General features: G+C 34.4%; 2 protein-coding genes across 9 annotated transcripts; one reads left to right on the top strand and one right to left on the bottom strand.

The window, feature by feature from the left end:
• Positions 1–11124: 11124 nt before the first annotated feature.
• On the bottom strand, positions 11125–18699 carry LOC105786100 (uncharacterized). Of its 3 annotated transcripts, none has more exons than XM_012612381.2 (14): positions 18474–18699; positions 17583–18221; positions 17326–17403; positions 16681–16924; positions 15840–16151; positions 14829–15059; positions 14297–14479; positions 13543–13949; positions 13258–13461; positions 13056–13148; positions 12869–12976; positions 12405–12761; positions 11540–11622; positions 11125–11450 (listed from the first exon to the last, which is right to left on the bottom strand). In XM_012612381.2, exons 2-13 carry the CDS (start codon positions 18120–18122, stop codon positions 11581–11583), a joined length of 2799 nt encoding a protein of 932 aa, XP_012467835.2. In that variant the 5' UTR covers positions 18123–18221; positions 18474–18699; the 3' UTR covers positions 11125–11450; positions 11540–11580. The 3 variants fall into 3 exon arrangements, with proteins under 3 accessions (XP_012467835.2, XP_012467833.2, XP_052490527.1); XM_012612379.2 differs by having other exon boundaries at positions 14297–14506; positions 18474–18697; XM_052634567.1 differs by lacking the exon at positions 11125–11450 and having other exon boundaries at positions 11537–11622; positions 14297–14506; positions 18474–18698.
• A 1557-nt stretch (positions 18700–20256) lies between these two features.
• On the top strand, positions 20257–27636 carry LOC128042971 (uncharacterized). Of its 6 annotated transcripts, none has more exons than XM_052634552.1 (4): positions 20257–20502; positions 21213–21573; positions 21680–21799; positions 25983–27636. In XM_052634552.1, exon 4 carries the CDS (start codon positions 25997–25999, stop codon positions 26639–26641), a length of 645 nt encoding a protein of 214 aa, XP_052490512.1. In that variant the 5' UTR covers positions 20257–20502; positions 21213–21573; positions 21680–21799; positions 25983–25996; the 3' UTR covers positions 26642–27636. The 6 variants fall into 6 exon arrangements, 4 of the variants coding, with proteins under 4 accessions (XP_052490512.1, XP_052490505.1, XP_052490503.1 ...); XR_008198610.1 differs by lacking the exons at positions 20257–20502; positions 25983–27636 and adding exons at positions 20509–20950; positions 25153–25432 and having other exon boundaries at positions 21068–21573; positions 21680–21789; XR_008198609.1 differs by lacking the exons at positions 20257–20502; positions 25983–27636 and adding exons at positions 20509–20950; positions 25153–25432 and having other exon boundaries at positions 21068–21573.
• Positions 27637–27987: the final 351 nt, after the last annotated feature.

Below are 27987 nucleotides of genomic sequence, written 5' to 3'. Positions count from 1 at the left end.
TGAAAAGCGAAAATATTTTCCTTTAAGTTTCGGTTTTAATTCCTGTGGATAAGAGAGTTTTGTTTCGGTTTGGAATCCAAGTCTACTCAATTCTAGAGTCAAATATAAAGTTACAATTTACATGCTTGAAACGTATGTCATTTATGACTGCACTAGTGGCTTATTTAATTATTAATAATATTTGAGATTATTTAAAATTTGATATCTTAATAAGATTTTATAATATAATTTGATTAACATTAATATTGTTGTCAATATAAGAAAACGTGAATTCAAACACATTAATACGTTTTTATTTTCCTATTTAAAAATTAATAAAAAACCTTTTATCATCCATAAAAATTGTTGTTATATAATATACAAAACTTAGATTTTTATAGAATTGCGATTTGGTTCTTATTTAGAATGGGTGCCAGCCTTAGCCTACATACTTATAGACCAAGGATTAGGTCCTATACCTTAGATTTTTATGCACAACGGGATTATGTGAAGAGGCTTGTATATGCTAGTGACGAGACTTGTATTGAACAAGTTAGGATGAATAGAACTGCCTTTTTTAAACTATGTGAGATGTTAGAGTCGATAGGGGATTGAAGTCGTCAAGGTTCATGCTTGTTGATGAGCAAGTAGCAATGTTTTTACATATCATCTCCCATCACTGAAAATCGAGTTATCAAGCATCACTTTAGAAGGTCCGGAAAGCGCAAGCGAGCATTTCATAGTGTTTTAAATGCTATCATACGCTTACAAGATGTCTTATTTAAAAGCGGAGCCAATTACAGCCGATTCATCTGACACAAGGTGGAAATGGTTTAAGGTATTAGACTGAGTTTTATATATATCTTGTACAACATTTAGTTGACTTAGATTTAAATTAGTATTCTAACTCAAGGTTTTATATCATGTGATATAGAATTGCTTAGGTGCTCTTGATGGAACCCACATCAAGATTAGGGTGCCAACAGTTGATAAACCTAGATATCGAACCGAAAAGGTGACATAGCAACAAATATGCTAGGTGTTTGTACACGAGATGCAATTTGTTTATGTTCTTCTGGTTGGGAAGGTTCGATTCTTAGATGGACGGGTGCTTGAGATGCCATTAGTAGAAGACATGGACTAAAAGTTCCTCATGGTACAGTGTATAGTTAGTCTAATTTGAATTATTCATTAAGATCAAACTTTGTTTGCTGAATTAATCATTTTTTAAAAAATTTATTTTATAGGTTGTTATTATCTAGTTAATCTTTGGATACACAAATTGTGAGGATTTCTTGCACCATTTAGAGGATAGCGATATCATCCGAGCGAGTGGCGTCGGGGTTATCGACCAAGTTCTCCGCAAGAGTTTTTAATATGAAACATGCCTCAAGACGTAATGTCATTGAAAGATGCTTTGGCTTATTAAAACTTAGATGGGGAATACTTAGGAGTCCATCGTTTTATCCTGTAAGGTGCACAATAGAATTATTATTGCATGTTGTTTGCTCCATAATTTTATTGAACCCATATGAGTATTGATCCCATTGAAGCGGAGGTGGGAGAAGGATTACCTACTAATGTGGTGGATGACGATGAACCGAATATCACAAATATTCATCCATCGGATGCTTAGGCTACTTGGAGGATGGAACTAGCCAACCAAATGTTCGATAAATGGCAAGCATCTAGAAATTAGTTAGGTTTAGAGACAAATTGAGTTTGAATTGATTTGTTGATGTTATTTTATGTATCTAGTTTATTAAACTTTGGTGGTCTTTGATTAAAATTCTGTATTGTACTAAACTTTGTTGAATTATAATTTAATTATCTTTTCATTCAGCATGTGTTATAAATTTAAATTTAGTATTGAACTACCGATATAATATTATAAATTGTTCACCTTTTGATTCATGATATTCAAAATAGTAAATAATGTTAATTTGTTTTTTTTTCTTAAGAACAATATGTCAGGTGTTCCATCAACGGGTGCTTCTTCTCAAGCTTCTCGAGGAAGCAAAAGAAAATGGATTCCAAAAGTGGATGCAGCCTTGGTTTCTTGCATGGTGGATTTGCACAATGTAGGAACATTTAATGCTGATACCGGGTTCAAAGCCGGTTATTTGAACGAGCTAGGGAAAATGCTAGAAAAGGCTTTACCAAGAGCAATGTTGAAGGCGAGACCAAATATTGAATCTCGGATTAGGTGCCTAAAAAGGGAATGGTCAGTCGTCTACGACATGCTTAGTGGTCAAAACAACAGCGGTTTTGGTTGGGACGAGCAAAGGCAGCTCGTTGTTGCTGAAGATGCAGTTTAGGAATCCTATGTTAAGGTAAAATGTATTTCAAGTATTTATTTGTTTTTTTTACAAAACTTATAACTAATATGATTTCCTCGTTTTTTTTAGAGTCACAAAGAAGCCTCTCGATTCGGACATCGTTCTTTCCCTTACTACAACCAACTTCTTCGCCATATACGCAAGAGATCGGGCGATGGGAAAGACGCTCAAGCAATTCTTGATGTTCTTGAATAAATACATCTGAGGATGAACGTACTACAGATATGAATGAAGAGAGAAACACATTCTATGATCAAGGTTGACGTCTCTTTAGACGACATGGATGTTTCGTGCGGATCCATGAGGAGATAGAGACCAAGGGGTTCCTCATCTTCAAACAAGAGAAAGAAGAAATCGATGCTCGTGATAATGTGTATTCTTCATTTGATGAGGTCGCCACTTTGTTGGGGAAAGAATCCAGCCGTTGGCGATCAAATCGATGGGAGTATTGCCTCAGGGTGGTTGTTCGTGAAGTCGAAGAACATCAAAAGATGGAAGAGAAAGCTTCAAATTTATATTCACCTTATGGTCAATTGAAGGTTTAACCGACGATCAGCGGTATGATGTTTTGAGTAAAATTCCCGATCATCCAGCTCAAATGATCGTTTTCTATAGTTTACCTTCTGTTGCCCGATTGGAATGGGTTAGAAGATTTCTTTCTCACCATTAAATATCAATGTTCAAACTTTTGATGTTGTAAAACTATATAAAATATGGATTATGATGTACAATTTCATTTTCATCTAACCTTTTCTTAATATAAGTTAATTATGTTTATGCAGAATATAATTCTCAAGTTATATATTGATTTTAGTAAATTCATATAAAAACATTTTATTATTAAGAATTTTATGAAATTATATATCACTATTAAATTATATTTAATATTAATTATTTTAAATTGTATAAATTCATATAAGAAAATTTATTATCAAGAATTTTATGAAATTTAATATTAATTATTAAATTATATGTAATAATTATTATTTTAAATTATACAAATTCATAAAATATAATTTATTAGTTATAATTATTTTAAATTATTTTAAATCATATATTTTAATTAAAATATATTTAATATTAATTATTTCAAATTTTTATTTACAGTATCATATATTATGATTTGAGTAAATTCATATAAGAATATTAATTATTAAGAATTTTATTAAATTATATATTTTAATTATAATATATTTAATAATAATTATGTTAATTTATATTTTACAGTATCATATATTATGATTTGAGTAAATTCATATAAGAATATTAATTATTAAGAATTTTATTAAATTATATATTTTAATTATAATATATTTAATACAAATTATGTTTAAATATGATTAAATTATTTATTATTGATATTAATAATCTTATTAAAATTTAAATAACAATAACAATAATAATTTACCAAAACAAATTTCGCTAATTATAAGAATTTTATTAAATTATATATTTTAATTAAAATATATTTAATAATAATTATGTTTAAATATGATTAAAAATTTATTACTGATAATAATAATCTTATTAAAATTTAAATAACAATAACAATAATCATTTACCAAAACAAATTTATGCTAAGGGTATTCTAGTCATTTTAGTTTTTTCCATTATGCTATTACACCTCTATTCCATTCAACCAAACATAAGATTACTATTACGCCTCTATTCCATTACATTCAACCAAACAGTTGATTTGCTATTACACCTCTAATCTAATACAGCGAACCAAACGCACTGTAAGTATAAACTTTTGAATTGGTGACTATACCCTTTATTTTTCATGATATTATTTTGAATAAGGTTACTTTGCATTAATTACCTAAAGTAAAACTATATTGCATGTTTACTATGATAAATGTGCTTTAAATATTATTTGAAAATTTTCTATTATAATATTTGTTTTGATAAGTTAATATGTTTTAATTATATTCAATAATTCAAATAAGAAATATTATTTTATGTTAATTATTGTAATTAAAATATAATATTTAAAAACTAATTAACTATTAGATACGTAAAATCACATGTAATACATATGACACTAGAAACAGTTAATATAAATAGGACGGGTTCAGATCCAATCAAATACAAATTTTTAAATCGAATAATATAATTTATTTTAATTATTTATCTCAATATTGTATCAAGAGAGAAATAATGTACCAAACTTTTCCGATAATGATCTTAGTACTTTTCAAACATATTTTTCTTCAAAAATACATATCACCTAAAGCATAAGCCTCATTAACAATACCATATAACTTAAAATAAAAATAAAAAATCAGATTCAAACATGCCTAAAGTTTCAAGTTGGTGGTGAATCTATGGAGCTTTGACATATTCACACTTGAAATTCCTTCATGGGCAACCTTTAAAATGTTATAGGCAAGCTTCTCTTATAGATGCATATTAAGAAATCCTTCGAAATTTCTCTAGATCCACTCTATGGAAGATAGCATATAAGGTTTTTAAATTGTAATTTGTTGATTTATCTTCCTTTGTAGTCCAAGTAGTTTCAGGTTTGGGGGTCTTCTCAATTGTTTATAGTGGTTCTCGTCTTATTAGAACTGCTTTTCATGCCCTTTTATCAATAGATTTGATAAAAGTTCTCATTTTAGCTTTCCAATAAACGTAGTTTGACCTATCTAGGAATTGTGGTCTAGTTGTTGATCCTCTTCCTTTATAGCTTCTATGTGAACTGGTCAGACATAGGATCTGCATCAAATATGTTATGAATTCACTCAAATACTAGTTGAATGTATGTCTGGCTAGGTTGTGGGATGAGTTGTGGGCACAATTACTAAAACAACCGCAAAAAATTTAAAACATTGAAAAATTGTTTATGTAATTCGAATTTAATCTACTTCTATAAGGCCTTACTTAGAAAATAAATCCACTAAAATTCACTCTGTATAAAGAACTTAATGATTTAAACCCAACTCCTTCACTCAAGTTACAACCTTGTCTTTGTACATCTTAATATATCTCTCACACTAATCCGCCCGGCCCGACAGCCCGCCCGAAATATGGGAGGGTTTGGGTAAAAATATAGGCCGAAATATGGGCTTGGGCAAAAAATGAGGCCGTTTAGAAAGCGGGCAGACCTCGAACATCACTTTTTGGCCTGAGCAGCCCGACCCGATATAATAAATATATTTATTTTTTTAAATTTTTTAATTTTAAAATATTTTTAAAATACTTTTTTAAATTTTTTTAATTTTAAAATATTTTAAAATACTTTTAAAATACTTTTTTTAATTTTTTTAATTTTAAAATTTTTTAAAATACTTTTTTAATTTTTAAAATAAATTTTAGTATTTATTAAAAAAATGGGCCGGGTCGGGCCTGGGCTTATGATTTTTTTCCCGAGCCGGGCCTGGGCAAAATTTCAGGCCCATATTTCGGGCCGGGGCTAAGACCCGGGCCGAAATTTTTTTATGGGCCCGGCCCGAACCCGACCCAGCCCATGAGCACCTCTATCTCACACGTTGCTATCTCAATCAGTTAGCAAATGTTATCTAACATCACCTTTATTGAGTCATCCTAAGTTTAATATCTATATTTTTTTATCAACTTTATGTCTTATCTTTAATTTCAAATACACTCTCAAATCAAAATGTCGTTCTTTCCTCCTTATTTGTATTTCAAGATAATGCCAAAATCTTCAAATAACATTAGACTTTTTTTTCATCTTCCATTCTTTGAATAAAATTTTATCCTTGTGTCAATATCTGATGAGTCTTTAAATTTTCATATACCCAAGTTTAAGTAGATATTCTTTGTTGCTTTTTTACAAAATAAAAAAAAAATACAATCGTAAAAAATGGGCAACTAAAACATCATGTTGTGGCAGGTGTGGTTCTTTATATTGGTACAACCTTACCTCACAATATGTATCCTAACACATAACATCATCCATGCAACTAAGCACCATCCAACATCTGATCATTCAGCTGAGTTGTCTATGTAACACCGTTAGCCCATCCTGATCGCCGAGACTAAGCTACAGAATGCTATAGTACAAAACGGAACAGTTACAAACCTTTAACGGATAATTCGAGTCAAAAATCATTTTCTATCATAACATAAGTCATTTAGAATAAATTTAAACTTTTCTTGAGCTTAATACGAGCTTACATGAGATCTAAAATTGACCCGAAATCAAACAATGACCAAATTACAAAGTTTGAAAAATACAAAGCTGACGTTGTGACGAGATTTTCTCCATGTCGTGACATTGCCAAATAATATGTCACATCACGACATCGAAACACTTGATGTAGGGAAGTCACAAACTATTGGCCGACGTTGCAACAAGGAAAGATCGATGTCGGGACGAGAAACCTATTTTCGGTGTAATTTGGCCATTTGGTACTTGCTTCAAACTAATCATCCAAATAGGTCAAATAATGCATTTGATATCATTTGAACATGTTCAAAACATACCAATTTCATGCCAAAACATAACATATAATCATCTAATCAATCCGCAAAACCAATATGCCACATTAGACACCAAATCATAATAAGGATACATGAATCATTCCAAACCATTTCACCTATTTATATCATTTCATATGACATATACATTTAAAACAACAAGTTGATTCAAGCATACCAAACTCATTATAATTACCTATCCATATATGCATATCAATATACCAAAACTATGAACATGAGCAAATTAACATCACCATATGTGTTCAAAATCAACTATGTTTCAAACATGTTTAACATTGCAAACAACTTGACACTCCTAAGTACATGTCACATATAATCGAGTTCAAGCGATCAAAAGTCTACCGAACTAGGAGATGGATAGTGTGAGCTTATCGAGGATCTGATCGACGCATTCCGCAAGTCAAGATCTACAGAAAGAAAGGCAACCGAGTAACCATTATGGAATGCTTAGTAAGCTAATACGAAATTTCGCTTAACTTACCTAAATTTTATATCAATTTAATCAATAGAAATACAGATATGCATATCATGACATTTCTTTGATATCCTTAAGCATTCTTGTACCAGTCATAATAAAATCAAAGTATTCAAATCACAAGCACGTACCACCATACTAATTATTTTCATGTATATCCCTCATATACATTTTATAAACATATCAAATAAGTTCACAATCACTTTTTCCAACCATTTGCACCTTTAGTGCATTTGTACACTTCCAAACCTACTTAAAACATGTTCAACACATTCCAACAATGTAATTTAAATAGTTCAATTCAATTGAATTTAATATAAACTTTTCAATATTATATGCATAATCAATTCAACATTTAACCACTTTAAAATATCTAATCCATATCATGCACAACTATCTTGTTACCTTAGTTTTTAGAGTTGAATGAATATACAAACATACGTCAAGTTACCCGTCTGGGCTTAACCTTTTAAATGGCATTAGATTACTCGTCCGAGCTAAATCTATGTCCCAAATATTTTTGATATATCAATTGCTCATCCGATCTAAACATATAATCGTATTAGGTTACCCGTCTATGCTAAACATTTATCGACACATCAAATAGCTTGGTCAAAGCTGTAATGTATAGGTCAGGTTACCCGTCCGGGCTGGACCTTTAAACGACCTCAGGTTGCTTGATCGAGCTGAACATATATCAGTGTCAGGTTACCCATCCGAGCTAAACTTTTATTGATACATTAAATAGCTTGTCCAAAGTTGTATATACATATAAGGTTATCCGTCTAGGCTAAACCTATAAAACGACATCAGATTATTTGTCTGAGCTAAACTTGTGTCACATGTATCTTTGAGCCTGTAACAAATGTTAGATCTCAGAAGCATAAAAATCAACCTGTAACCATTTGTACGATACATTTACCAATTTTCATTGGAGTAATTCCATCTTGTAAGTTCATGTTATTCCATTTCAATTTAATTCATTCTCACCCTTTTGTACTAAATTATAAGCAATCCAAAGTTCACTAGAATTTATTTACATTCTTACAATATAAAATGCATAAAAATCAAAGCATTATTATGCCATATAAATTTATGACAAAAACAACAACTGCTAAGGTGTCGGGGACTAATCTGTAATTTTCCCTTTTACGTGATTATCCTCCATCTGGTTTAAATCCCGATCTATATCATAATTTAATTAAATTATCAATTTCAAACATCAATTACAACTTACTCTAGTTATGTAACAGTTCAATTTCATCTATTTGTTTATTCCCTCAAGTTTTGCATTTTATTCAATTTAGTCCCTAAAACCAAACAATTATAACTTTCACATTTAAGCTTCATTTTTAAATATGATTTCAATTTCATCCTTATACGACCCTATATTATCTATAATTACATAAATTTCATGTCAATTTCAAAATATTTACATTTTAGTCCCTAAGTTCAAAACTAGCAATTTTCACTTTACAAACTAGTCTTTTTTATATCTAAGTATCAAATCTAACCAAATAAGACCAAAAGCTTCAATATTCAACAATGAAAACTTTTATAAACTTTAAAAATTTTGAAAAATAACATACGGGTTAGCTAAACCGAGCTGCCACAATCTCAAAAACATAAAATTTATGAAAAAAAGACTACACTTACCATGTAAGGGCCAAATGTTCTTGAAGCTCTTCTCAAGATTTCTTTGGTGTTAAACGGTTGAGGAAGATGAGAGAAATAAAGATGGTACTTTTTGTTTTATTATTTCTTTTAACATATACATATAATTTAATTAAAATTTTAACATAATATTAAGAAACATTGCACCAAACGTCCACACTAACATTAAAATGGGTCATTTCCATTTTAAATCTTAGCTTAATTATTAAATAATCCTTTAAAAATTAAAATTAATAGCGATTAATTTTACGGTTTTTATGATTTGGTCCTTATACCTTAATTAGTCACTTATTCGGTAAAATTACTTATCTAAAATTCAATTCTCTTATACAATAACTCCTTAAATATTTAATAAAAATATTTACGGACTCAGTTTATGGAAATGAGGTCCCAATACCTCATTTTTCGACATCACTGACTTTAGGGTCATTACACTTGTACATTAATTAACTATCTCATTAACAAAATTAAAGAACCAAATTCTAATTAAACTTCATATTAATTTCGTAAATATTAAATAATAATATTTATGGACTTCATCATTGAAAATGGAGTTCCGAAATCACTGTTTTTGACACTACTAAAAAATAGACTGTTACAATCATCCTAATTTTCTTTAATAATAAGATAAATTGAGCTTTTGTTGTTTAAATGTTTGTAGACAATATAATTTAGGGTTAATTATTAACAATGCAGTCACCATCATTTATGAAATCTTGCAAATTGCAGTTGTTTGTCATTTGAATGTTGGGAAGTCTAGCCTACTTAATGCATAGAGCAAAGTACATAGTTATCCTTCCTTTCTTCCTACTGCAAAATTTGTTTGAATTGACATTTCTCAGTTTTTAACCCCCCCCCCTTTTTTTTTTTTTGCAATTTTAAACCTTTCCTCATTCATCTCATCCTTCATTTCAGTTTTTCTTTTAAGTTTTGAAAACATTGCTCAATAACTTTCAATAGTTATTGCTGCCTCCCTGTGTTTCCTTAGACAACTTTTCTGAGTGGCTTCGCACTGTGCCCTCCGCTTGGTTATGGATGGGGAGATTTTCCTTGGGAATGTGTGATTTTTTAAGTACAATCATATTAATTGGCAAACAAAATGGTAATGTATTTAAATTATTATAAACAAAATTAATCATTATACAAATCAGACTTAAACCTTAATGGGAATAGTTATAAACAGACTCACACATGGTAAGATTAAGCTAAAAATAAAATCCCACCTATAGTTTACCTAAGGTGAATCTCAAACATAAGGTCCCAAGACTTCAACCATGCCATTTTAACTACTCTCTCATTGGATATTACTTCAAAGTTTTAAGCTAAAAAAGAAATAGTTTAATCTTTGGTGTTATTATTATTAGAGGTGATACATTTACCCCTTTCTACATGATTCCCAAAATTTCATATTTCCTCTCTAACAGCACAAAAACTAAATCAAGTCTAAAAATCGAAAAACTTTTACTCAATACTCATACATAATACTAGTTAGACATATGTTATCTCTCTATGTGTATATATTCCCACATACATATGGATGATATAATATGCATAGATAGGAATAATTGTATGAAATTTTGAATACTTGCCTTCCCTCATCATCGACTAGCTGAGTGGCGACCATAAGGCCAACCATCGGCTTCTTTCTTCTCCCTTTCTCCATCTTTTCTTCATTTTTATTGTTTCCTCGTTCAAAATCACCAACGAAGCTACTGACAGTCTGACACCCAATTTGTTGCCAATAACAGTGCTCGCCTCCACCCTCTACCATTCTTCATTTTCTTTTTGCAGATCGTCACCCCACTTACCGCCCTCCTCCTCCTTCGTTCCATCTCCTCGTCGACCATCCTCCATTATCGAAATAAAAATTTAACGTAAGATTCAACCCTTTACTCCTCCCAGGAGGAAAGCTTTCTCGAATTTGTGACTACTCAATTTTCTTAAATTCATAGTGAAATGATTTCTCAAGTCCAAATGAACTCGTTTTTGTACGAGTATGGTTTAAAAGAGTTAATGTTTTCAGGTTTCCCGAGAACGACAAGATTGTTGATGGCTGATCCAACGCACCAATTTCAAGAGTTTTTTTCTTGGTGGTTGACGCCCAACATTCTACTGATGTTATTTCCTACAGTCAGCCGTTTCCCACAATATGGTTCAACTTTCAATCAAGCGTGTATACCGTTTTCTTTAGGCTTTAGTTGAAATGGGATCTTTGTTACTACTTTTATTCGATTGTAATGATTTATATATAAACGAAATTTCATGTTCGAATAAAATGTGTGTATATATATAGGAGACAGCATACATGCAGAAGCCGGGCTCCAAAACCATGTCAACTTGAAAGCTGAAACCAGTTAATTGCAATTACCTTACTGAAAATATAAACTCTCCAACTATATTCCATGCTCACATTGCAAGTCCGCTAATAACGAGACCCAGGGAGGGGAAAAGGCAAGGCCCCAGACATCTCATCCGACGGTGGTGCTGTTCCAATTTCCCCCATTTTGCTTGATAAGTTCCTACTCTCATTCAGACATAAAAAGAACTCTTAATAATTGGATTCCTTTAATGGTTCATGTTTTAGAATTTCAACGTAAAAACACCATACCATCATAATGCCACGTACACTAAATAGGTAGGTGAAGTCCATTAAGCATCATCCTCTTCTGGGTCTTCCTCCTCATGATGACGCTGGAAGAGGGAAAAAGAAATCAAGTTATTGGCAGAACAGGATTTATAAATAGCCTAACCTGATGTATAGCTAGCCTGACAAACTCTTTCTGTACACAGACTCCGAAAGGTCAATATGTTACTAACGAAGAAAATCTTGTTTTCCTTGGCTCATTAACAAGTCAATGCAAGCAAGACAGGTTGCATCCATGGAAGGCAAGATCAAAGGTGTAGGATGTCAAACAAAACATTTCTTCAATGTCATATACTGCTAATTCCTAAACTATGCTAATCATATTGAACACATATACAACCAAACTCATGACATGCTACTTCCTGTAATGGCTATTCTACAATCATTTTTGTTTTTGACAGTTGAGATAGGGTCCCTAGGTTTTTAAATTTTACCATCTAATTAAACTACAGGTACTTTTCATGATACATAGGGGATCCCTATACTAGCCTATATGCTTAAAACCTCCTCATTTTGCAAACTCACTTGATCACAGCATTGTGCTTTTATTACAGCTTGATGCATTTCCAAGTCTAAGCTAATTAGTTAAGATGTCCATAAAAGGTCTGTCCCTAAGAACTATGTAGAAGACAAATGCGGAGAAAAAAGGAAACCATAAAAAAAATCCTCAGTAGGTTGTAGCTTATTTGTCTACTTGGGACATTTGAGAGTATCATGCAGCAATTATGCAAGCAGCAAAATAGTATAGCATAAGACAAAAATTAACTATTTGTTTTCGAGGGAAAAAAAAAAAAAACTACCATTAAGTACTGGTATAACAGAAGGTTACCTGCTCAGAACCCAAAATATTTGAAGATCCCCCAATCTTCTCGAGAAACTTTTCCATGTTTGAAGTCATTCTAGCTATATTCTTTTCCATAAGGGCATATTTTTCCTCCATGGCCTCCATTTTCACTGCTATCTTGCGCACCTCTTCATTTGCAGATCTTTTGGCCTTGGAAGCCATCCTTGCAAGGACAACACGGCCAGGTCTTGGGCCAAAAATGCCAGTACGATTGGGACCCATTCCATAAGGTCCCACATTTTTGCCTTGTTCTTCTCCCATAACTTGACACAAAGTGTCATTTGATTCATCACTACATTGTAAGGTATTCTGTTTCTTAGCTTCTTGTTCGCGGATCTTTGACTGTAAAGAAAAACCCAACTGTTTAACTTGCAAAATTTATCAAGAGCGGATGAACAAATATTTACATATAAATCTACAACTCATAAAAATCAATTGCTTATACATACAATTAATTTTGCTGCGGTATCGTCAACAGGCTGTCCATTCTTGCGAGTATGTGTTAATATATAAAGCTCAGCTCTAGTTGGCTCCTTCCCATCAGGCCTCTTGTTTTGCTATTTCCATAACAAAAGCATCGACTTCTTTCAATATGGCCAAAGCAGAATAAGAAACAAGTGAAAAAAAAAAATTTACCTCCTCCTCACATATCCTTGCATAACTCTTGGTCCCTGATGAATGTCCACACGTATGTTTTTGACGGTTAGCCCTATTTCTTGCACAACGCTTCTACAAACGGCATATATAGACAACATGTTTCCACATTGTAATGTAACAACCAGCAAAATTTGCATCAAGATAGAGGAATTTAAAATGACAATCAGTGCTCAGCATGTACCTTTGTGTCTTCAGAGTTCCAATATGAGATAAGGCTTGGCCATTGGTCAGGAACAACCCTTGGATCACTTACTTTCAAGCGCTCTTCGTCTGTATTAAGAGAATCATAATACGTTGCCTTTAAATCTGCTTTCCAGTCCCTCCATTTTGTAGCAATTGACTGCATGACCCAAGACTTGCCACTTGGATCAATGTCAAACTTTGTCTATAGCACATGGAAGAGATAAAATGTCACTAAAAGGAAAGCAATATGACATAAAAAGACAGAATAAATGTTTTATCATGCCTGAACATATTCCCACATATCATCTTTGTAAGAATCTGACAATGCCCTCCAGTCTATAAAATTAAGTGGTGCCCTGTGTCCATTCCGTGCTACAGTGCCCAGGAAGCTGCTTAGCTTGGATGAATTTGGACCAACAGGCTGTCCAAACTTGTTGATGCGGACAAATATCCGCTCACCATCTGCCAGATCATTTAAGAAGAGGCAGCGAGTAGGACCTCTTCCTTTCCTCTTCTTTGTGAACTGTCGCTGTTCGGGTCTCTGTGGGCTCTGCTCAGGCTGGGATTTGGTGCAGCCCAACGGCCCTTGATTTTCTTGGTTAGATTTGTTAGTTTTAGGGCTGGCAGAATATCTAAGTGCACATCTGATAGCCCTCAAGGCAGAATCTGTAAGTGACGTGTGTGAATGTTCTGCAAAGAAAGGGGGGAAACCAGATATGCCACCCAAAATCAGAAGCTAGTATAAAGAAGTTACATCAAAACTGAAAGTTTCGATGCATTTTCACATAAAGGAAAACTACAGACTTTCACATCCCCAAAGCAAAAAAAAACTCTTAGCTGATGCAATTTAACAACTAACTAAAGTTATTCCTGATAATCATGTTTAGCTTTTATTTATCTGTCACTGCTTTTCTGCTGGTGCTGATGTTTAAGTTATCAAATAGAATAGAAAATAAAATCATCCATACAATTTATATAAACACAAGGGTAAGCAGATGGTTCATAGACTGACAAAAGAAACAGTGTATAGACGGTACCAATATCTACATTATGTTGCAGCTGTGATGATTGAGGCTGGCAATGGCTTGCCTTCAGTTGCCGTTCCTGGGACTCACTAGATTCCCCATCGCTCAATCGGGACTGTTGGGGATGTGATTGGCCAGGGACAACCATGGGATCCACCGGATAATAGGGGACATACCCATGGGACCTTGTATAATCTGATTGAGGCAGAAAGTGAGAGTGTCCTAGTAAATAAAAAGAGAAAATTGAAGATGTGTGAAGAAAAAGTCTTGAAACTCCTCTAAAATGGAATTTTTATTTTTTTATTTACATGTGATTGCAACATGCTATGCAGATCCTTTGGAGAAAAAAGAACTTCTATAGAGACAAATGAATGAAGAAATTAAATCTGAGTAGTGCAGAAAAGAAGCTCGCTTCTGAACTCATAACCAGTAATGATGGATTATAAAAATAAACATAAAAGAATCACTGAGAATATAATGTACTGATTACAAGATTAAAGGCAGTAAAGGATCATTGTGAATCTGAAAAGCTTCACTCACTTACCACCATCTACAGCACCCTGCAATTGAGAGGATTGTAGCCGGTTGATACTGTGCTGGTACTGCTGCAGACCATATGGCAGCTTGTAACTCAAATGAGGCTGTTGTGACTGGCCTGGTGACCCACTAAGAATGGAGGCTGCAGGACCTGTAGATGAGTTCTTTTTGTGTTTCTTAGATGCCTGCTTTTTGTGTTTTGGGGCTATGTCTCCAGGAGGCTGAAAATGCGAATATCCTACAACAATTGAAAAAAAAAAAAAAAAAAGAGAATGAAGAAACTAAATCTCAGAGTACGCAGAAAAAATGCATGCTTCCAAACCCAGAACCTGCTGTATTAATGGATTCTCGAATAAGGAAATAAAGAACCATTTAAGAATGTAATGCCCCGATTACAAGTTAAAAGGCAGTGCAACAACATTTAATTTGCTGATGCTCTGCTGCTGCTGCAGAAGATATGGCTGCTTGTGGCTTAACTGTTGGCTGTTGCACATCAAAAATGCAGGAGCAATAGATGCATCCTTTTTTGTTCTGATGAAGATGTATATTTTCGTGTTTAGGGGCTATGTCTCAAGGTAGCTAATAATGCAAAACCCTACAAATTCATTATTGGTGTGAGAGAGAAACAAAAAAAGCTCAATGGGTAGTTTTCACATACTAGTGGCAGATAAGATTAAGATCAACAAAGTTTAGAATCATTCAAGATTATTGTTCTGAGTTAGTGTGTTACTCATGCAAGATCAATATGCTTGTTAAAAATATACAAAGATTTACATGTATAACATCAAAAGATACATACATATATGGGTAGATTTCAGGAATGTATATGTTTTCATTGAATATTATGTTATCCATATCTACAAATTCAAAGCATGACAACACAATCCCTTCTCAATGGAATGGTTTGAAATTGAAATAAAATTAGTACGAGTTTTGAGCAGGCAGAAAGGAAAGAGAGATTATAAGAAGTCATAGCACCCATCCAAGAAAAAAATGGCAGAAATGATGAATATATTACCCGTGTGAGATTGTAATTGGGAGAATTGTGGCTGGTTGGTGCTTGGCGGTGGATGCTGTGACTGATGATGTTGGTGATAACTCACTGGGGACAACTGGGAAAACTGTGGCCGTGTAGTGCTTGGTGGAGGTTGCGGTAATTGATGAGGTTGGCTATAGCATGATGAAGGGAAGTACAGATGGTGCTGATTAAAACCCAATTGACCCTGCTGCATCTGACTGGCACCATCTGCACTGCCCACTGGATAGAAAGGCTCATGTCCCCTACGCCTTGTAGCATAGTCTGTTGTAGATGGCTCGAACAAATTTCCCACTGAAGGAATAAAACTAAAAGATAAATATTTAAACACCAAAACAAAAATACTCACAAAGTATTCATGATTGAAATTTGAGACTCCAAGACAAACGATATTAGTATTAGATGCATCATCATTGCACATATACTATAAACTTCCATTTCTCAACGGTAACCTACTAATTACAGAAGTACCTTCAATTAGGTTTACCAGATAGATGCTATCATTTCATACCTAAGAAAAGTTTAATGTCCTAACGTAATGTACGCTGAATGGTATCTACTGAAATTGAGTTCCCATTAAAAATAAAATTGAAACATTTTAGACATCAGTAAACCCCAAAACCGACTATCTATATGTATCACTGGTTAATTCTTCAAGGTGAAAATTCAAAAAATGGTTAAGTAGTTGATACAACACAAAATCTCATTTCACAAAGCACCTAATTTTTGTCCACTACTTTTTGCATCTCTAGCATAAAAACTTTAATAAATTTTGGAGATGCCACCTGAATGTAAGAAATAAGTAATAATTCTGAACACGTACCATTACTCTTCCCTGATTGCCCAATGCTCAAGCCAGCAGCTATCCAGTACTTCATGAACTTTTTCTTCACTCGTTTCATTAGATATACTATATACTCTCCCTTCTGGTTGCACTTGCAGCAGTTCTCCCAAATGTATTGTACATCATTAAACACGTCTTTTGTGTTCATGTACTTTGTGCTATTTTCTAAATTACTACATATGGTACCAAAATCCATTGGTGTGTCGATTACATTAAAGTAATCCTGTTTCCGGTAAACCACAACCCAATGGGGAGAAGGGAGGAGAAGAGAGGAGAGAGAAAGTTAGCAAGATTAATCTATATAATTGATAGGGCTGGAGAAGTATTCAAAAGGTGCACTGTGCATAATAAATGATAACTGTGTAACTGAATCTTTTATTTTATGCTTTTCAGGCAACACAACACAACTGAATAACGTGAACCTATAATTTCAATATCATTATAATGACAGCTTAGGGAAAAGATAAATATAAGGGGGCAAGTAGGCAGGCCATCACATTAGGTTATATCCAAAGGTTGACCCCAGCCCCACTAAGATTGCAAGAATAGATTCAACCCACAGCACGCTGCTATTGAAGATAATTTGGCAATGCATTCATAAATCGCATAGCAATATATCCTTACAGATTTACCCAACGCAACAGGATCTACGGGAACACTGAACGGTTGAGCCTCATCCATCTTCATAATTTTCTTAATCACCTAATAAGTTGAGGAAAAAGGCAATAAGTAGAAAATGCATTAAATATTTCAAAAATATTGGAAACGCTAAACCAAGAATTGTTCCATTAGCAACTTGAAAGCACCTTTCTTTTCCTTCCTGAGCATTCAAAGTGTTAATCAAGCCTAAAAATTAGTATTAATAACTACTCTCATCATACCTCCAATGCGGCTTTCAGTTCTTTCGTATTGTAACGAGGATCCTGCTCGGACATCTTACATTCATCATGCTTTTTACCGAAAGAATGCAAAACCCTGGACGAGTTAACATCATCTTTCCTCCCTTTATTTGGTAATTTACTTGCTTCCTGCTTTACATTACCATGCCTTTTAGTCGATTTCCTTGATCTCCTATCCACCGATGATGAGTCATCGGTGCTACTTTCTTCAGCACTAAATGACTCATCACTGTCACTTGAAGAGGATGATAAAGATGAATTACTCTTGGCCTCATCAGAGTCTAAGTCAACTACTTCCAGATCATTTGAGTCTGCAGAAACAGAATCCCCTTTCCTATTTTGGTTAATAAAACTTAAAAACGCTTCCTCACTTTGGTTCACTATTCTTTCATTTTGGTTCACAGCCTTTTCACTTTGGTTCACTGCCTTTTCACCTTGCTTCACTGCTTCTACATTCTCGGCCAATGCAGCTGATTTTCGTGCAGGAGGTTTTCTGCATGCCCGTTTTTGCTTCGTTCTCATTCTCTTTCAACTACTTACGAGCTTCAAACACTTAACTCTTTTCACTTCAAAGATTGTTACAGAACAGAGATTGCTTTAAATCTAGCTCATAGTTGTACACTAAAAAAATAGCAACAAATTCAGTAAGATAACAGAAAAATATCAAAAGGCATTAACCAAAAAAGAAGCAAATTTTAATCCAAGGAAATAAATTATTACAAACTATTAAAACCTGGAAAAAAGGAACCCGTAGAAAGCAGCAATTTCTTGCTAATTGGTTATCTTAAGAGTTCCAACTTTCAATAAACTGAATAATTCATTCGATGAACTTTTACATTGAATTGGAAGAGAGTGAGAGCGAGAAAGAGTTACCTTAATCTCATGAAATGCGAGTGAAACCGAAGAGGGAATGTTAGGGCTAAAGTTTTAGAGGGAAACGCTCTGTCTTGAAGAGAAAGAGGATAGTAGAATTCAGCTGATAATGGTGACGATCATGGAATCGCGGCGCTGCTAAATGTTAAAGAAAGGCGACGGTTTCAAGTAGATTTCCATGCCGATGAGGAGATAAAAGAATATAAATATAAATGGGACAAATATCTGACGGTCATGATTGATTGTTTCAGTTTCCCGACGTGATTTCTCTTTTCACTGACAAAATGAATTAATACCGTACACGTTGGAGAAAGGGTAAAGCAGGAAAAAAATACTTTTCTTTTAAAAGGAATGGTAAATTACACATAATTTCACTATATTATTAGTAAGTTATGTTTTAGCCACTTAACTTCAAAAGGTTACAAAATGGTCACTGAATTGTACGAAAACTTTCATTTAAGTTACTGAACTATTTGAATGTTTTTATTTAAGTCACTAGTTTTTTTTTAATTCGACTAGTGAACTCCAAATGACTATTTGACAAGTAATACGGTGGATCAATACCCATTAACGAGTAAAAAAACATACCTTGGACCCAAGTCAATCTGATGATTAATATCAAAGAGAAGAAAGAAGTCATTTAGATTTTGGTTCGTAAATTTGTGACGTTCAAAGTTGTTTCATAAATAAATGAACTGTAGAAGAGTAAGGGAATAAAAGCTTTCGATTAGTGCAAGTGGTGCAAATAGAGAAGGCCTTACATTAGCTATTTTAACAACCTAGTAACTTAAATGAAAACTTTCAAATAGTTCAATGCCATTTTGTAATATTTTAAAGTTGAATGACCAAAATGTAAAGCTACTAATTGTTTAGTGATATTGTGTGTAGTTCACCCTTTAAAGAATGTAATAAAATTTGGTTAAACTACATTGATAGTAAGTCAACTATCGAGTTTTTTACAAAAATAATATAAAAAAATAAAAAAATTACCAAAATGTTATAACTTTTTTTTATTTACCAAAATATATATAATTTTTTTATTTACCAAAATATATCAAAAAAACTAAAAAAACAAAAATAAAAAAAAAACCTGAACCTATTTGACAACTCATTGGGTGGAGGGAAGCAGGTTGGCGGCACCAAACAAGGGAAGCAGGTTGGCGGCACCAGTCGAGGGAACCAGGTTGGCGACACCAGTCCTGCCAACCAGATTGGCGGCACTACTCGTGTTATTAACACGACCTCTGTCCAGCTGAAACAAGAAAAATCAGAAGAAAAAGAAAAGAAAGAAGAGGTGCTGCGGAAAAAAAAAGAGAAAAAGAGAGAAAGAGAAGAGAAAAATAAGGTATTTTTTTAAAATAATTGATTATGTTATTGTTATTGTTTTGTATAATTTGTATTTTTTTTGTTTTAGTTTAGTTATTAAGATTAAAATCAATAAAACTCAAATTGATAGTTTTAATTAGGGTTTTTTTACCAAAATATTACAAAAAAATAAAAATTTTATAGTAGTAGTAGTAGTAGTAGTAGTATTATTATTATTATTATTATTATTATTATTATTATTAGTAAAAAACTAGTATTATTTTTATAGTTAGTTATTAATTTTTTTTTTTTTTGAAAAATCGACTGGATTAACACCTTAAAATTAAGACAAAAACGTCTCTTGGGTCAAACCCAATAAACGAAACCTAAGAAACAAAACCAGCAAAAACAGGCTTACATCAATTTAGCCCACCTTAAGTAAAATAATAAAATAAACAAATTCAAAATTCCAGTCGATCGGTCAGTTGTGTTCATAAATCCATCTGCCTTTTCCTCTGCCCAAGACAACTGAAAAGTAAAAGCAAATCCTTTCAAATCTTTTACTTATCAGATTACTTTTACAAACAGCATCCTCCCTTTCATTTCAATCGTTATTTCTTGATGCCAAAAGCCAAAATCTTATCCCCTTTCCTTTCTACTCTGGATTACCCAAGCAGCTTGGCTCCGAGTCTTCACCAATCGATCTTAAGGTCTCTCCCTCCAGGTACTGTTCCACTCCCATCTGAAGTGTTCTTTTTGCTAGTCTGTGTGCTTCAATATTTTCAGACCTTGAGTTGAAGTAAAATCTGACTTTTTGGAAGAAATCTTTTAAGCTTTGAATATCGCTGATAATTGCTCCTATTTCTGATCTGTCCCGGTTTCCACTTTGACATTTTGTTATCACTGTTTTTGAATCTCCTATTATATCCAAAGTATAATATCTCAACTGGATCCCTAACTTTGTTGCTTGAAATCCTGCATATGCTTCCGCCGCAAACGGAGATGCAACATTGTCATGAAGGATCGATTTTGCTCCAACGATTCTGCCCGCCTCATTTTTAACAATAAGGCCTGACGCAGATATGTGGTTTTGTGAATCAAACGCCGCATCGAAAAAGATGGCCTTATTCGCCCTTTGTATCCTCTGTCTAGGCCTTGTACTGGTTGCCAAAGTGAGTACCCTTTCTTTAACACCTTCTAGTTCTGAAATATAGCTTTGAATTTGCTTGGATATATCCCAACTGGTACTATATTTTCCTTCATATATAAACTTATTTCTGCTTGTCCAGATTCCCCATAGCCCGCAACAAAATCCCATGCACTGTTCATTTGTCCCTTTGCTGAATACCCAGATAAGCCAACTCCATATATCACCATGATTGTCATTAAGTACCCAAGAAAAGTTCAAATGACTCCATATTTCTTTTGCTATAGGACACCTTTGGAAGACGTGGATGCTATCTTCTTCGTCCTGGCTACATCTCAAACAACGGACCTCAGTCATTACTCTTCTCGATTTTAGATTAGAGAAGGTGGATATGTAATTCCACGTGATTCTCCATACTGTAATTTTGATTTTTTTGAGGGCAACTATAGATTCCATAATTTCTTGTAGAAATTTTTTGTATCAGTCTGTAAATAATCATTAGGCTCTAATGTTGACTCCTGTAATAGTTTATAAGCGCTTCTAACTGAAAAGAATCCAGTAGCCTCCCCTCTCCATACTTGGATGTCTTCTTCGGCAGTCTTTGAAAGCGGAATCCGCAGAATCTTCCTTGCGATATCCGTATTAAAGGTATTGACAATCAAGTCTCTTTTCCATGTTCTACTCTCTGCATTGATTAAGTCGGCCACTACTCTGATATTTTCACTTCTGCTGTTATTCTGTAATCTATCTTCAGTTGCTCCCGAAACCCAGCAATCATTTCATACGGAGATATGGTCCCCTACACCTACCCTCCAGCATAATCCGTCCATCAGAAGTTTTTTTGTTGACCAAATGCTCCTCCAAGTAAGTGAAGGTAAGTTACTAGAAGATGCATTCAAGAAGTTCTAGGAAAGTATTTAGCTTTTAAAACTTGGGCTAACAAAGAATTCAGATAATTAATAAGACGCCAATCTTGTTTAGCTAATAATGCTATATTAAACTTATCTAAGCATCTAAAACCTAGACCACCTAATTCTTTTGCTAAGCAAATGTCCTTCCATGCACACCAATGGATCCCCTTTTTCCCCTTATTTTTTTGCCACCAAAATTTTGCAATAATGCTTTCTAATTCCTTACAAAGAGATTTAGGGAGTAAAAAACAAGACATTGCGTAGGTTGGAATGGATTGTAAAACAGCTTTGATGAAAATCTCCTTACCTCATTGTGAAAGGTATTTGATGCTCCAATTATCAATTCGTTGCCTGAATCAATCTTTTAAAATCTGAAACGCAGCATTTTTCCTTCTTCCCACCAAGTTAGGGAGCCCTAGATATCTTTCCATATCATCTGATCCCCGCACCCCAAGGACTCGAGAAATTGTTTGTCTTTCTTCCTGCTGTGTGTTGCTGTTGAAAAAAATTGTAGACTTCGAATAATTTACCTAATAACCCGAGCAAACTTCGTATTGATGCAGAATCTGTTTTAACTAACTTGAACTCCTTTCTGTTGCTTCCCCAAACAGCATACAATCATCTGCAAATAGTAGATGTGAAACCTGTGGTCTATTTCTGCTTGCTTTGACCCTTCTGACTTTGTTCTCTTGTATTCCTAGCCTCATGAGGCTAGAAAGGCCTTCTCCACAAAATAGGAATAAAAACGGACTCAATGGGTCACCTTGTCGCAATCCTCTAGAGGGGGTGAAAATTTCTCCATTTAGCCCATTAAGAACCACCGAATAAGAAACTGAATTTACACACCTTAAAAGTAAAGCTACCCACTCTGAGTTGAAGCCCATTTTCTTCAACATCTCCTCCACAAAGTTCCATTCTACCCTATCATATGCCTTGCTCATATCCAACTTGACCGCCATAAATCCTTTCTTCCCTACCCTCTTTTGTTTTAGTGTATGGAGTAGCTCCTAAGCCAACAATATATTATCCGAAATTAATCTCCCAGGCACAAAAGCACTTTGGGCAGGATTAATGCATTTTTCTAAAACTTTTCGAAGACGATTCGCAATAACTTTGGCCATTAATTTATATATAACATTACACAAACTAATGGGCCTAAAGTGTGAAATATCCATTGGATTTGAAATTTTCGGAATTAAAACGATATTTGTTTTGTTGATTGGGCTAATCTCCATCCCTCCATTTAGATGATTGAGACAAAAGTTAGTCACCTCATCCCCAATAATCGTCCAGCATTTCTGGTAGAATAATGCTGGAAGTCCATCTTCCCCTGGTGCTTTGGTGGGCCCTAATTCTGATAACGCCTGCTGAATCTCCTCCTTTGTTTATCTCTCTTTTAGCATAAAATTGTCTTCCTCCGATATACATTGAGTAACTCCAAACAAAACATACTCATAATTTGCTCGTCTACCAGCAGAAAAAATCTTTTGAAAATAAATTTTGGCTATCGCTTCCATTTCCTTTAAATCCTCTGTTTCCCATCTATCATCATTCTGCATTTTTCGAATCAGGTTCCTCTGTCTTTTCTGCGTTGCTTGTTTGTGGAAGAAGGCTGTATTCTTGCCCCCAAGCTTTAACCAATTAACCCTCGCCCTTTGTTCCCAATACCATTCATCCTTTTCAATCTCCAAGTTCAGTTGAATTTTTGTATCAATCAGATCTGCCAGATTTTCCTCATCTTTTTCTGCCTCTAATAATGTGGCCAGTTTTGTGGATAGCAACTTTGTCCTTCCTTCTCTAAAGTAATGTATTTTTTTTGCCCATCGTTCCAACCCCCTTTTCATATTGTTTAGCTTACTTAAAAACTCACCCTCAGAATGCTCCCAGATGTTTTTAACTTCTTCTAAGAATGAATCCTCCAAGACCCACCATGCTTCAAACTTGAATTCTTTATGAACCCTTTCTCTACATTCCTTTTTTGTATGAACCAATAATGGGCAATGATCAGAAAATGTATGTGGGAGATGCTGAATCTGAAATTCAGGGAATATTTGTAACCATTCTTCATTCGCTACTCCCCTATCCAACCTCTCTTGAATATTAGTTTCAGGCAAATTCCCCTTTTCCCACGTAAACCAGTTTCCATTAAACCCCATATCAGACAAGTTACACTCGTCCAATATTTTACGAAAAGCTTCCATTCGTCTTTCCTCACGCGGCAAGCTATACAAAATTTCATTGAAGTCTCCACAAACCATCCATGGTAGCTCCCTAACCATGCCTAAGTGACGTAAAAGATTCCATACCTTAACTCTTTCTTGTGGATATGGAGACCCATAAAACCCTGTAAACCTTCATTTGTACCCTTCTGCTCTATCATTAATGATCACATCAATATGTCGTTTTGAAAAGCTTTGGAGCTGGACATTTATCCCGGCTCGCCAAGCCAAACATAGTCCACCTCTAAATCCCTCTGAACTAACATCAATACCGTTAAAAAACCCACAGCTTATTCTAACTTTTTCCATCTGACTGCAATTAATTTTCGTCTTCATAAAGAAGACTATCTGGGGATTGTATAACTTCAGCATATACCGAAGCCTCTGAATTGCCCGTGGACTCCGCAATCCGCGGGTATTCCAACTTAAAATTTTCATTACGATCGGTCAGCTGCCCATTTGACAGTCGCCGATAATTTATGATTAACCTCCATTGTTCTCTTACTCTTTTCTACCAAAACGTTAGTATTCTCTTTGGCCAAGACATCTTCCATCTCTCTTCTGTTTCTCTTTTTACCCTCTTCTCCAATGATCACATCATCTTCAAGATCATGTTCCATTGAACTGTTCTCCAAATTACCACTTTCATTCTTGTATTTACTTCCTGTATGATATTCCCTTCCTACCAAATTAATTCCTAATACTGGATCAAAAAATTCACAAATCCCCCTATTATCCATTGGATCCTTGACGTTAACCTCCTTAGTTTGCCATTCCCTATTGTTTCCTCTCCCTTGTCCCTCACATTCTTCTCGCAACCATACACTGGTCATCATTTGAGCTCGACGAGATTGTGCCCTAATTGATAAATCACATCCCATCTCTTTGGTTTCCGCTCCTAACGCCATCTTTGCTTCACAAAAGGATTCGCTATGGCCCAATCGACCACAAAAAAAGCAAAAAAGTAAAAGTCGTTCATATTTAAAACGAACATATAAGCATTTTCCATATCACCTTATCTGTTTTTTCCTTTTTAAAGGGTGCCTTATATCAATTTTGACTCGTATTCTCATAAAACTTCTACTTTGTTTTCCCAGGTTTGAACCATCATATTCCAGGAACTCTCCAATAAAATTTCCCATTTGAATTGCCAGATTTTCTGATACGAAACCAATTGGGACATCATGTATTTGGGTCCATAGAGGTGAGTAGATAAGCGGGACCTTCAAAGGAGCGGGACCTTTAAAGGGTCCTCCTCCCTTTGCAGTTTATGGAAGATCAATAAGTGATTGTTAAAAGTCCAAGGTGACCCGTTTAAAACCCTTTCAAGATCCATTATATGAAAAAATTGAAATAAGTACCTTTTTTTCCCCCAAATATCTAATTTGAACTCCCCGTACGGGGTGCCACAAATTTGCCATAGTACTTCTCATTGCTGGAAAATGGACAATACTTGTCGTTAAGAAACAACCCACCAATTGCAAGACTTCCGTTACTCCATTCGTTTCCTCCTTAGATTGAATTTGAAAAGTTTCGTCTTCCTCCTCCTCCAACGTTAATCCCGCAAATTATGTCTCCATACTTACTCTAAACCTTAATGTCGAAAGTAAGAAGAATGATCTTAATAGAAGACACCGTCACATTATATCAATAAAACAAAACCAAAAAACCCTAATACTGCTAGAGAGAGCAGACAGAGACATGCTAGAAAGAGCAGACTTTATTCATGTAACTAATTCCATTTAATAATTTTAGTTAGTATTATTTTGTATATAAAATTATTAATATTATTATTGTGTTAGTTATTAAGATTAGTGGTTAAATGGCTTTCATGTACAAAATTGAATATAGAAACATTAATTTTTTTATTTAAGTTATTTATTATCCGTGCGAGATGTTTTACGAGATTTTGTTTATTTTTTGACAGATTAAATATTGAATATGGATGCTAAGTTTTTTGTATGCGTTTATTTCGACGGAGTCATCTTGACAACAAGTGTTGGAAGTGTATTTGAATGTCAGCAACAAATAGCAATGAGATTTAATAGAAATGTCTCGTTTGATGAAATGAAGGCAATGATTAATGTAAAAATTTTAAGACGTTGTGGGAGAAAGATAGTAAAAATTGTCTACAAGCTTCCAGTTTCGACAAATCTAGTCAAATTCGTCGAAATGGAACTTGCAGACGACAAAGACGTTGAGACAATGGTCGATCTCTACTGTGGGAATGAGAGTGACAAGAATGCACCGATTCACTTATTTGCTGAGTTAGCCGGTATGGAGCAAAATGAAGATGTCAATGCATCTGATGAAGAACACGGAGCTCAAGAACCGTGGATGGTGGCTCCAATATCATACGTTGATAGTGAATCGACTATGGGTGGGATGGGTATCGACCTGAATATTACACCCGATGTTGATATGGTTGGTGGTGAAGAAGAATGTGGTTGCGAAGAAGAAGCTGGCGATCATTGGGATGAAGAGGTCGATAGTGACGGTGATCCCGATGTGGACGATGTACCTGATGATATCGACGATGAAGACATTAACGCTTCTTCGATCGGGGAGCAAATGGGCATATTTTGATACACAATAATCTTGGGCCACACATGTCGCTCATAGACCCCGACGCAGCGTATGTAGCTGAGTTCCCAGAGTACCCTGAAATAGTTCATCGTCACGGGCTGGCCGTAACATCTGATGGTGAGGAGTTATTCATAGGCCAGAGATTCAGCTGTAAAGAAGAGTGCGTATATGCCATCAAACGGTACAGCATGAATATATCGGTTGATTATAAAGTCGCAGTGTCTACTACGACAATATATGTTGGGGAGTGTTGGAAGGCAGCGGAAGGCTGCAATTGGCGGGTACGAGCTGCATTCATTAAAAGTTCTCAGATGTGGGAGATACGAAAATTTGTTGGTCCTCATACATGCACATCAACACGTATGACAGAAGATCATGGAAAACTTGATTCGAATTGATGATCTGTTTGACCAGTTGAAGGATGCTACTGTATTTTCAAATATTGATCTCCGATCGGGCTACTATCAATTACGGGTAAAGGAGTCAGATGTACCGAAGACAACTTTCAGAACCAGGTATGGGCATTATGAGTTTCTTGTTATGTCGTTTGGGCTGACTAATGCACCTGCAGTATTTATGGACTTGATGAATCGGATATTCAGACCGTACTTAGACAGGTTCGTGGTAGTTTTTATTGATGATATCTTGGTCTATTCTCGAGACGAAAATGAGCATGCAAAACATTTGAGAATTGTGTTGCAAATTCTGCGAGAAAAGCAGCTATATGCTAAATTCAGTAAATGTGAATTTTGGCTTTGAGAAGTGACTTTTCTTGGACATATTGTATCCGTGGAAGGTATCAGGGTAGATCCAAGTAAAATCTCAGCTATTATCAAATGGAGTCTACCGAAAAATGTATCTGAAGTTAGAAGTTTCTTGGGTTTAGCTGGTTATTATCGGAGATTTGTACAAGGGTTTTCTATGATAGCTTCTCCGATGACCCGTTTATTACAGAAAGATGTTAAATTCGAGTGGACTGATGAATGCCAACAGAGTTTTGATCGATTGAAAGATTTGTTGACGAAAGCACCTGTGTTGGTACAACCTGAATCGGGTAAAGAATTTATTATTTATAGTGATGCATCATTAAATGGTTTAGGTTGTGTTTTGATGCAAGAAGGTAAAGTTATAGCTTATGCTTCGAGACAACTTAAGACACATGAAAGAAATTACCCGGTGCATGATCTTGAATTAGCTACTATTGTATTTGCATTAAAAATATGGCGGCATTACTTGTATGGTGAGAAATGTCATATTTATACTGATCATAAAAGTCTGAAATATCTGATGACACAGAAAGATTTGAATTTGAGACAGCGTAGGTGGCTTGAATTGATAAAAGACTA

Source organism: Gossypium raimondii, chromosome 1 (assembly GCF_025698545.1).
Source record: "Gossypium raimondii isolate GPD5lz chromosome 1, ASM2569854v1, whole genome shotgun sequence".
In the NCBI taxonomy this organism is placed as follows: domain Eukaryota; kingdom Viridiplantae; phylum Streptophyta; class Magnoliopsida; order Malvales; family Malvaceae; genus Gossypium; species Gossypium raimondii.
This window is presented reverse-complemented; position numbering and strand designations above follow the sequence as displayed.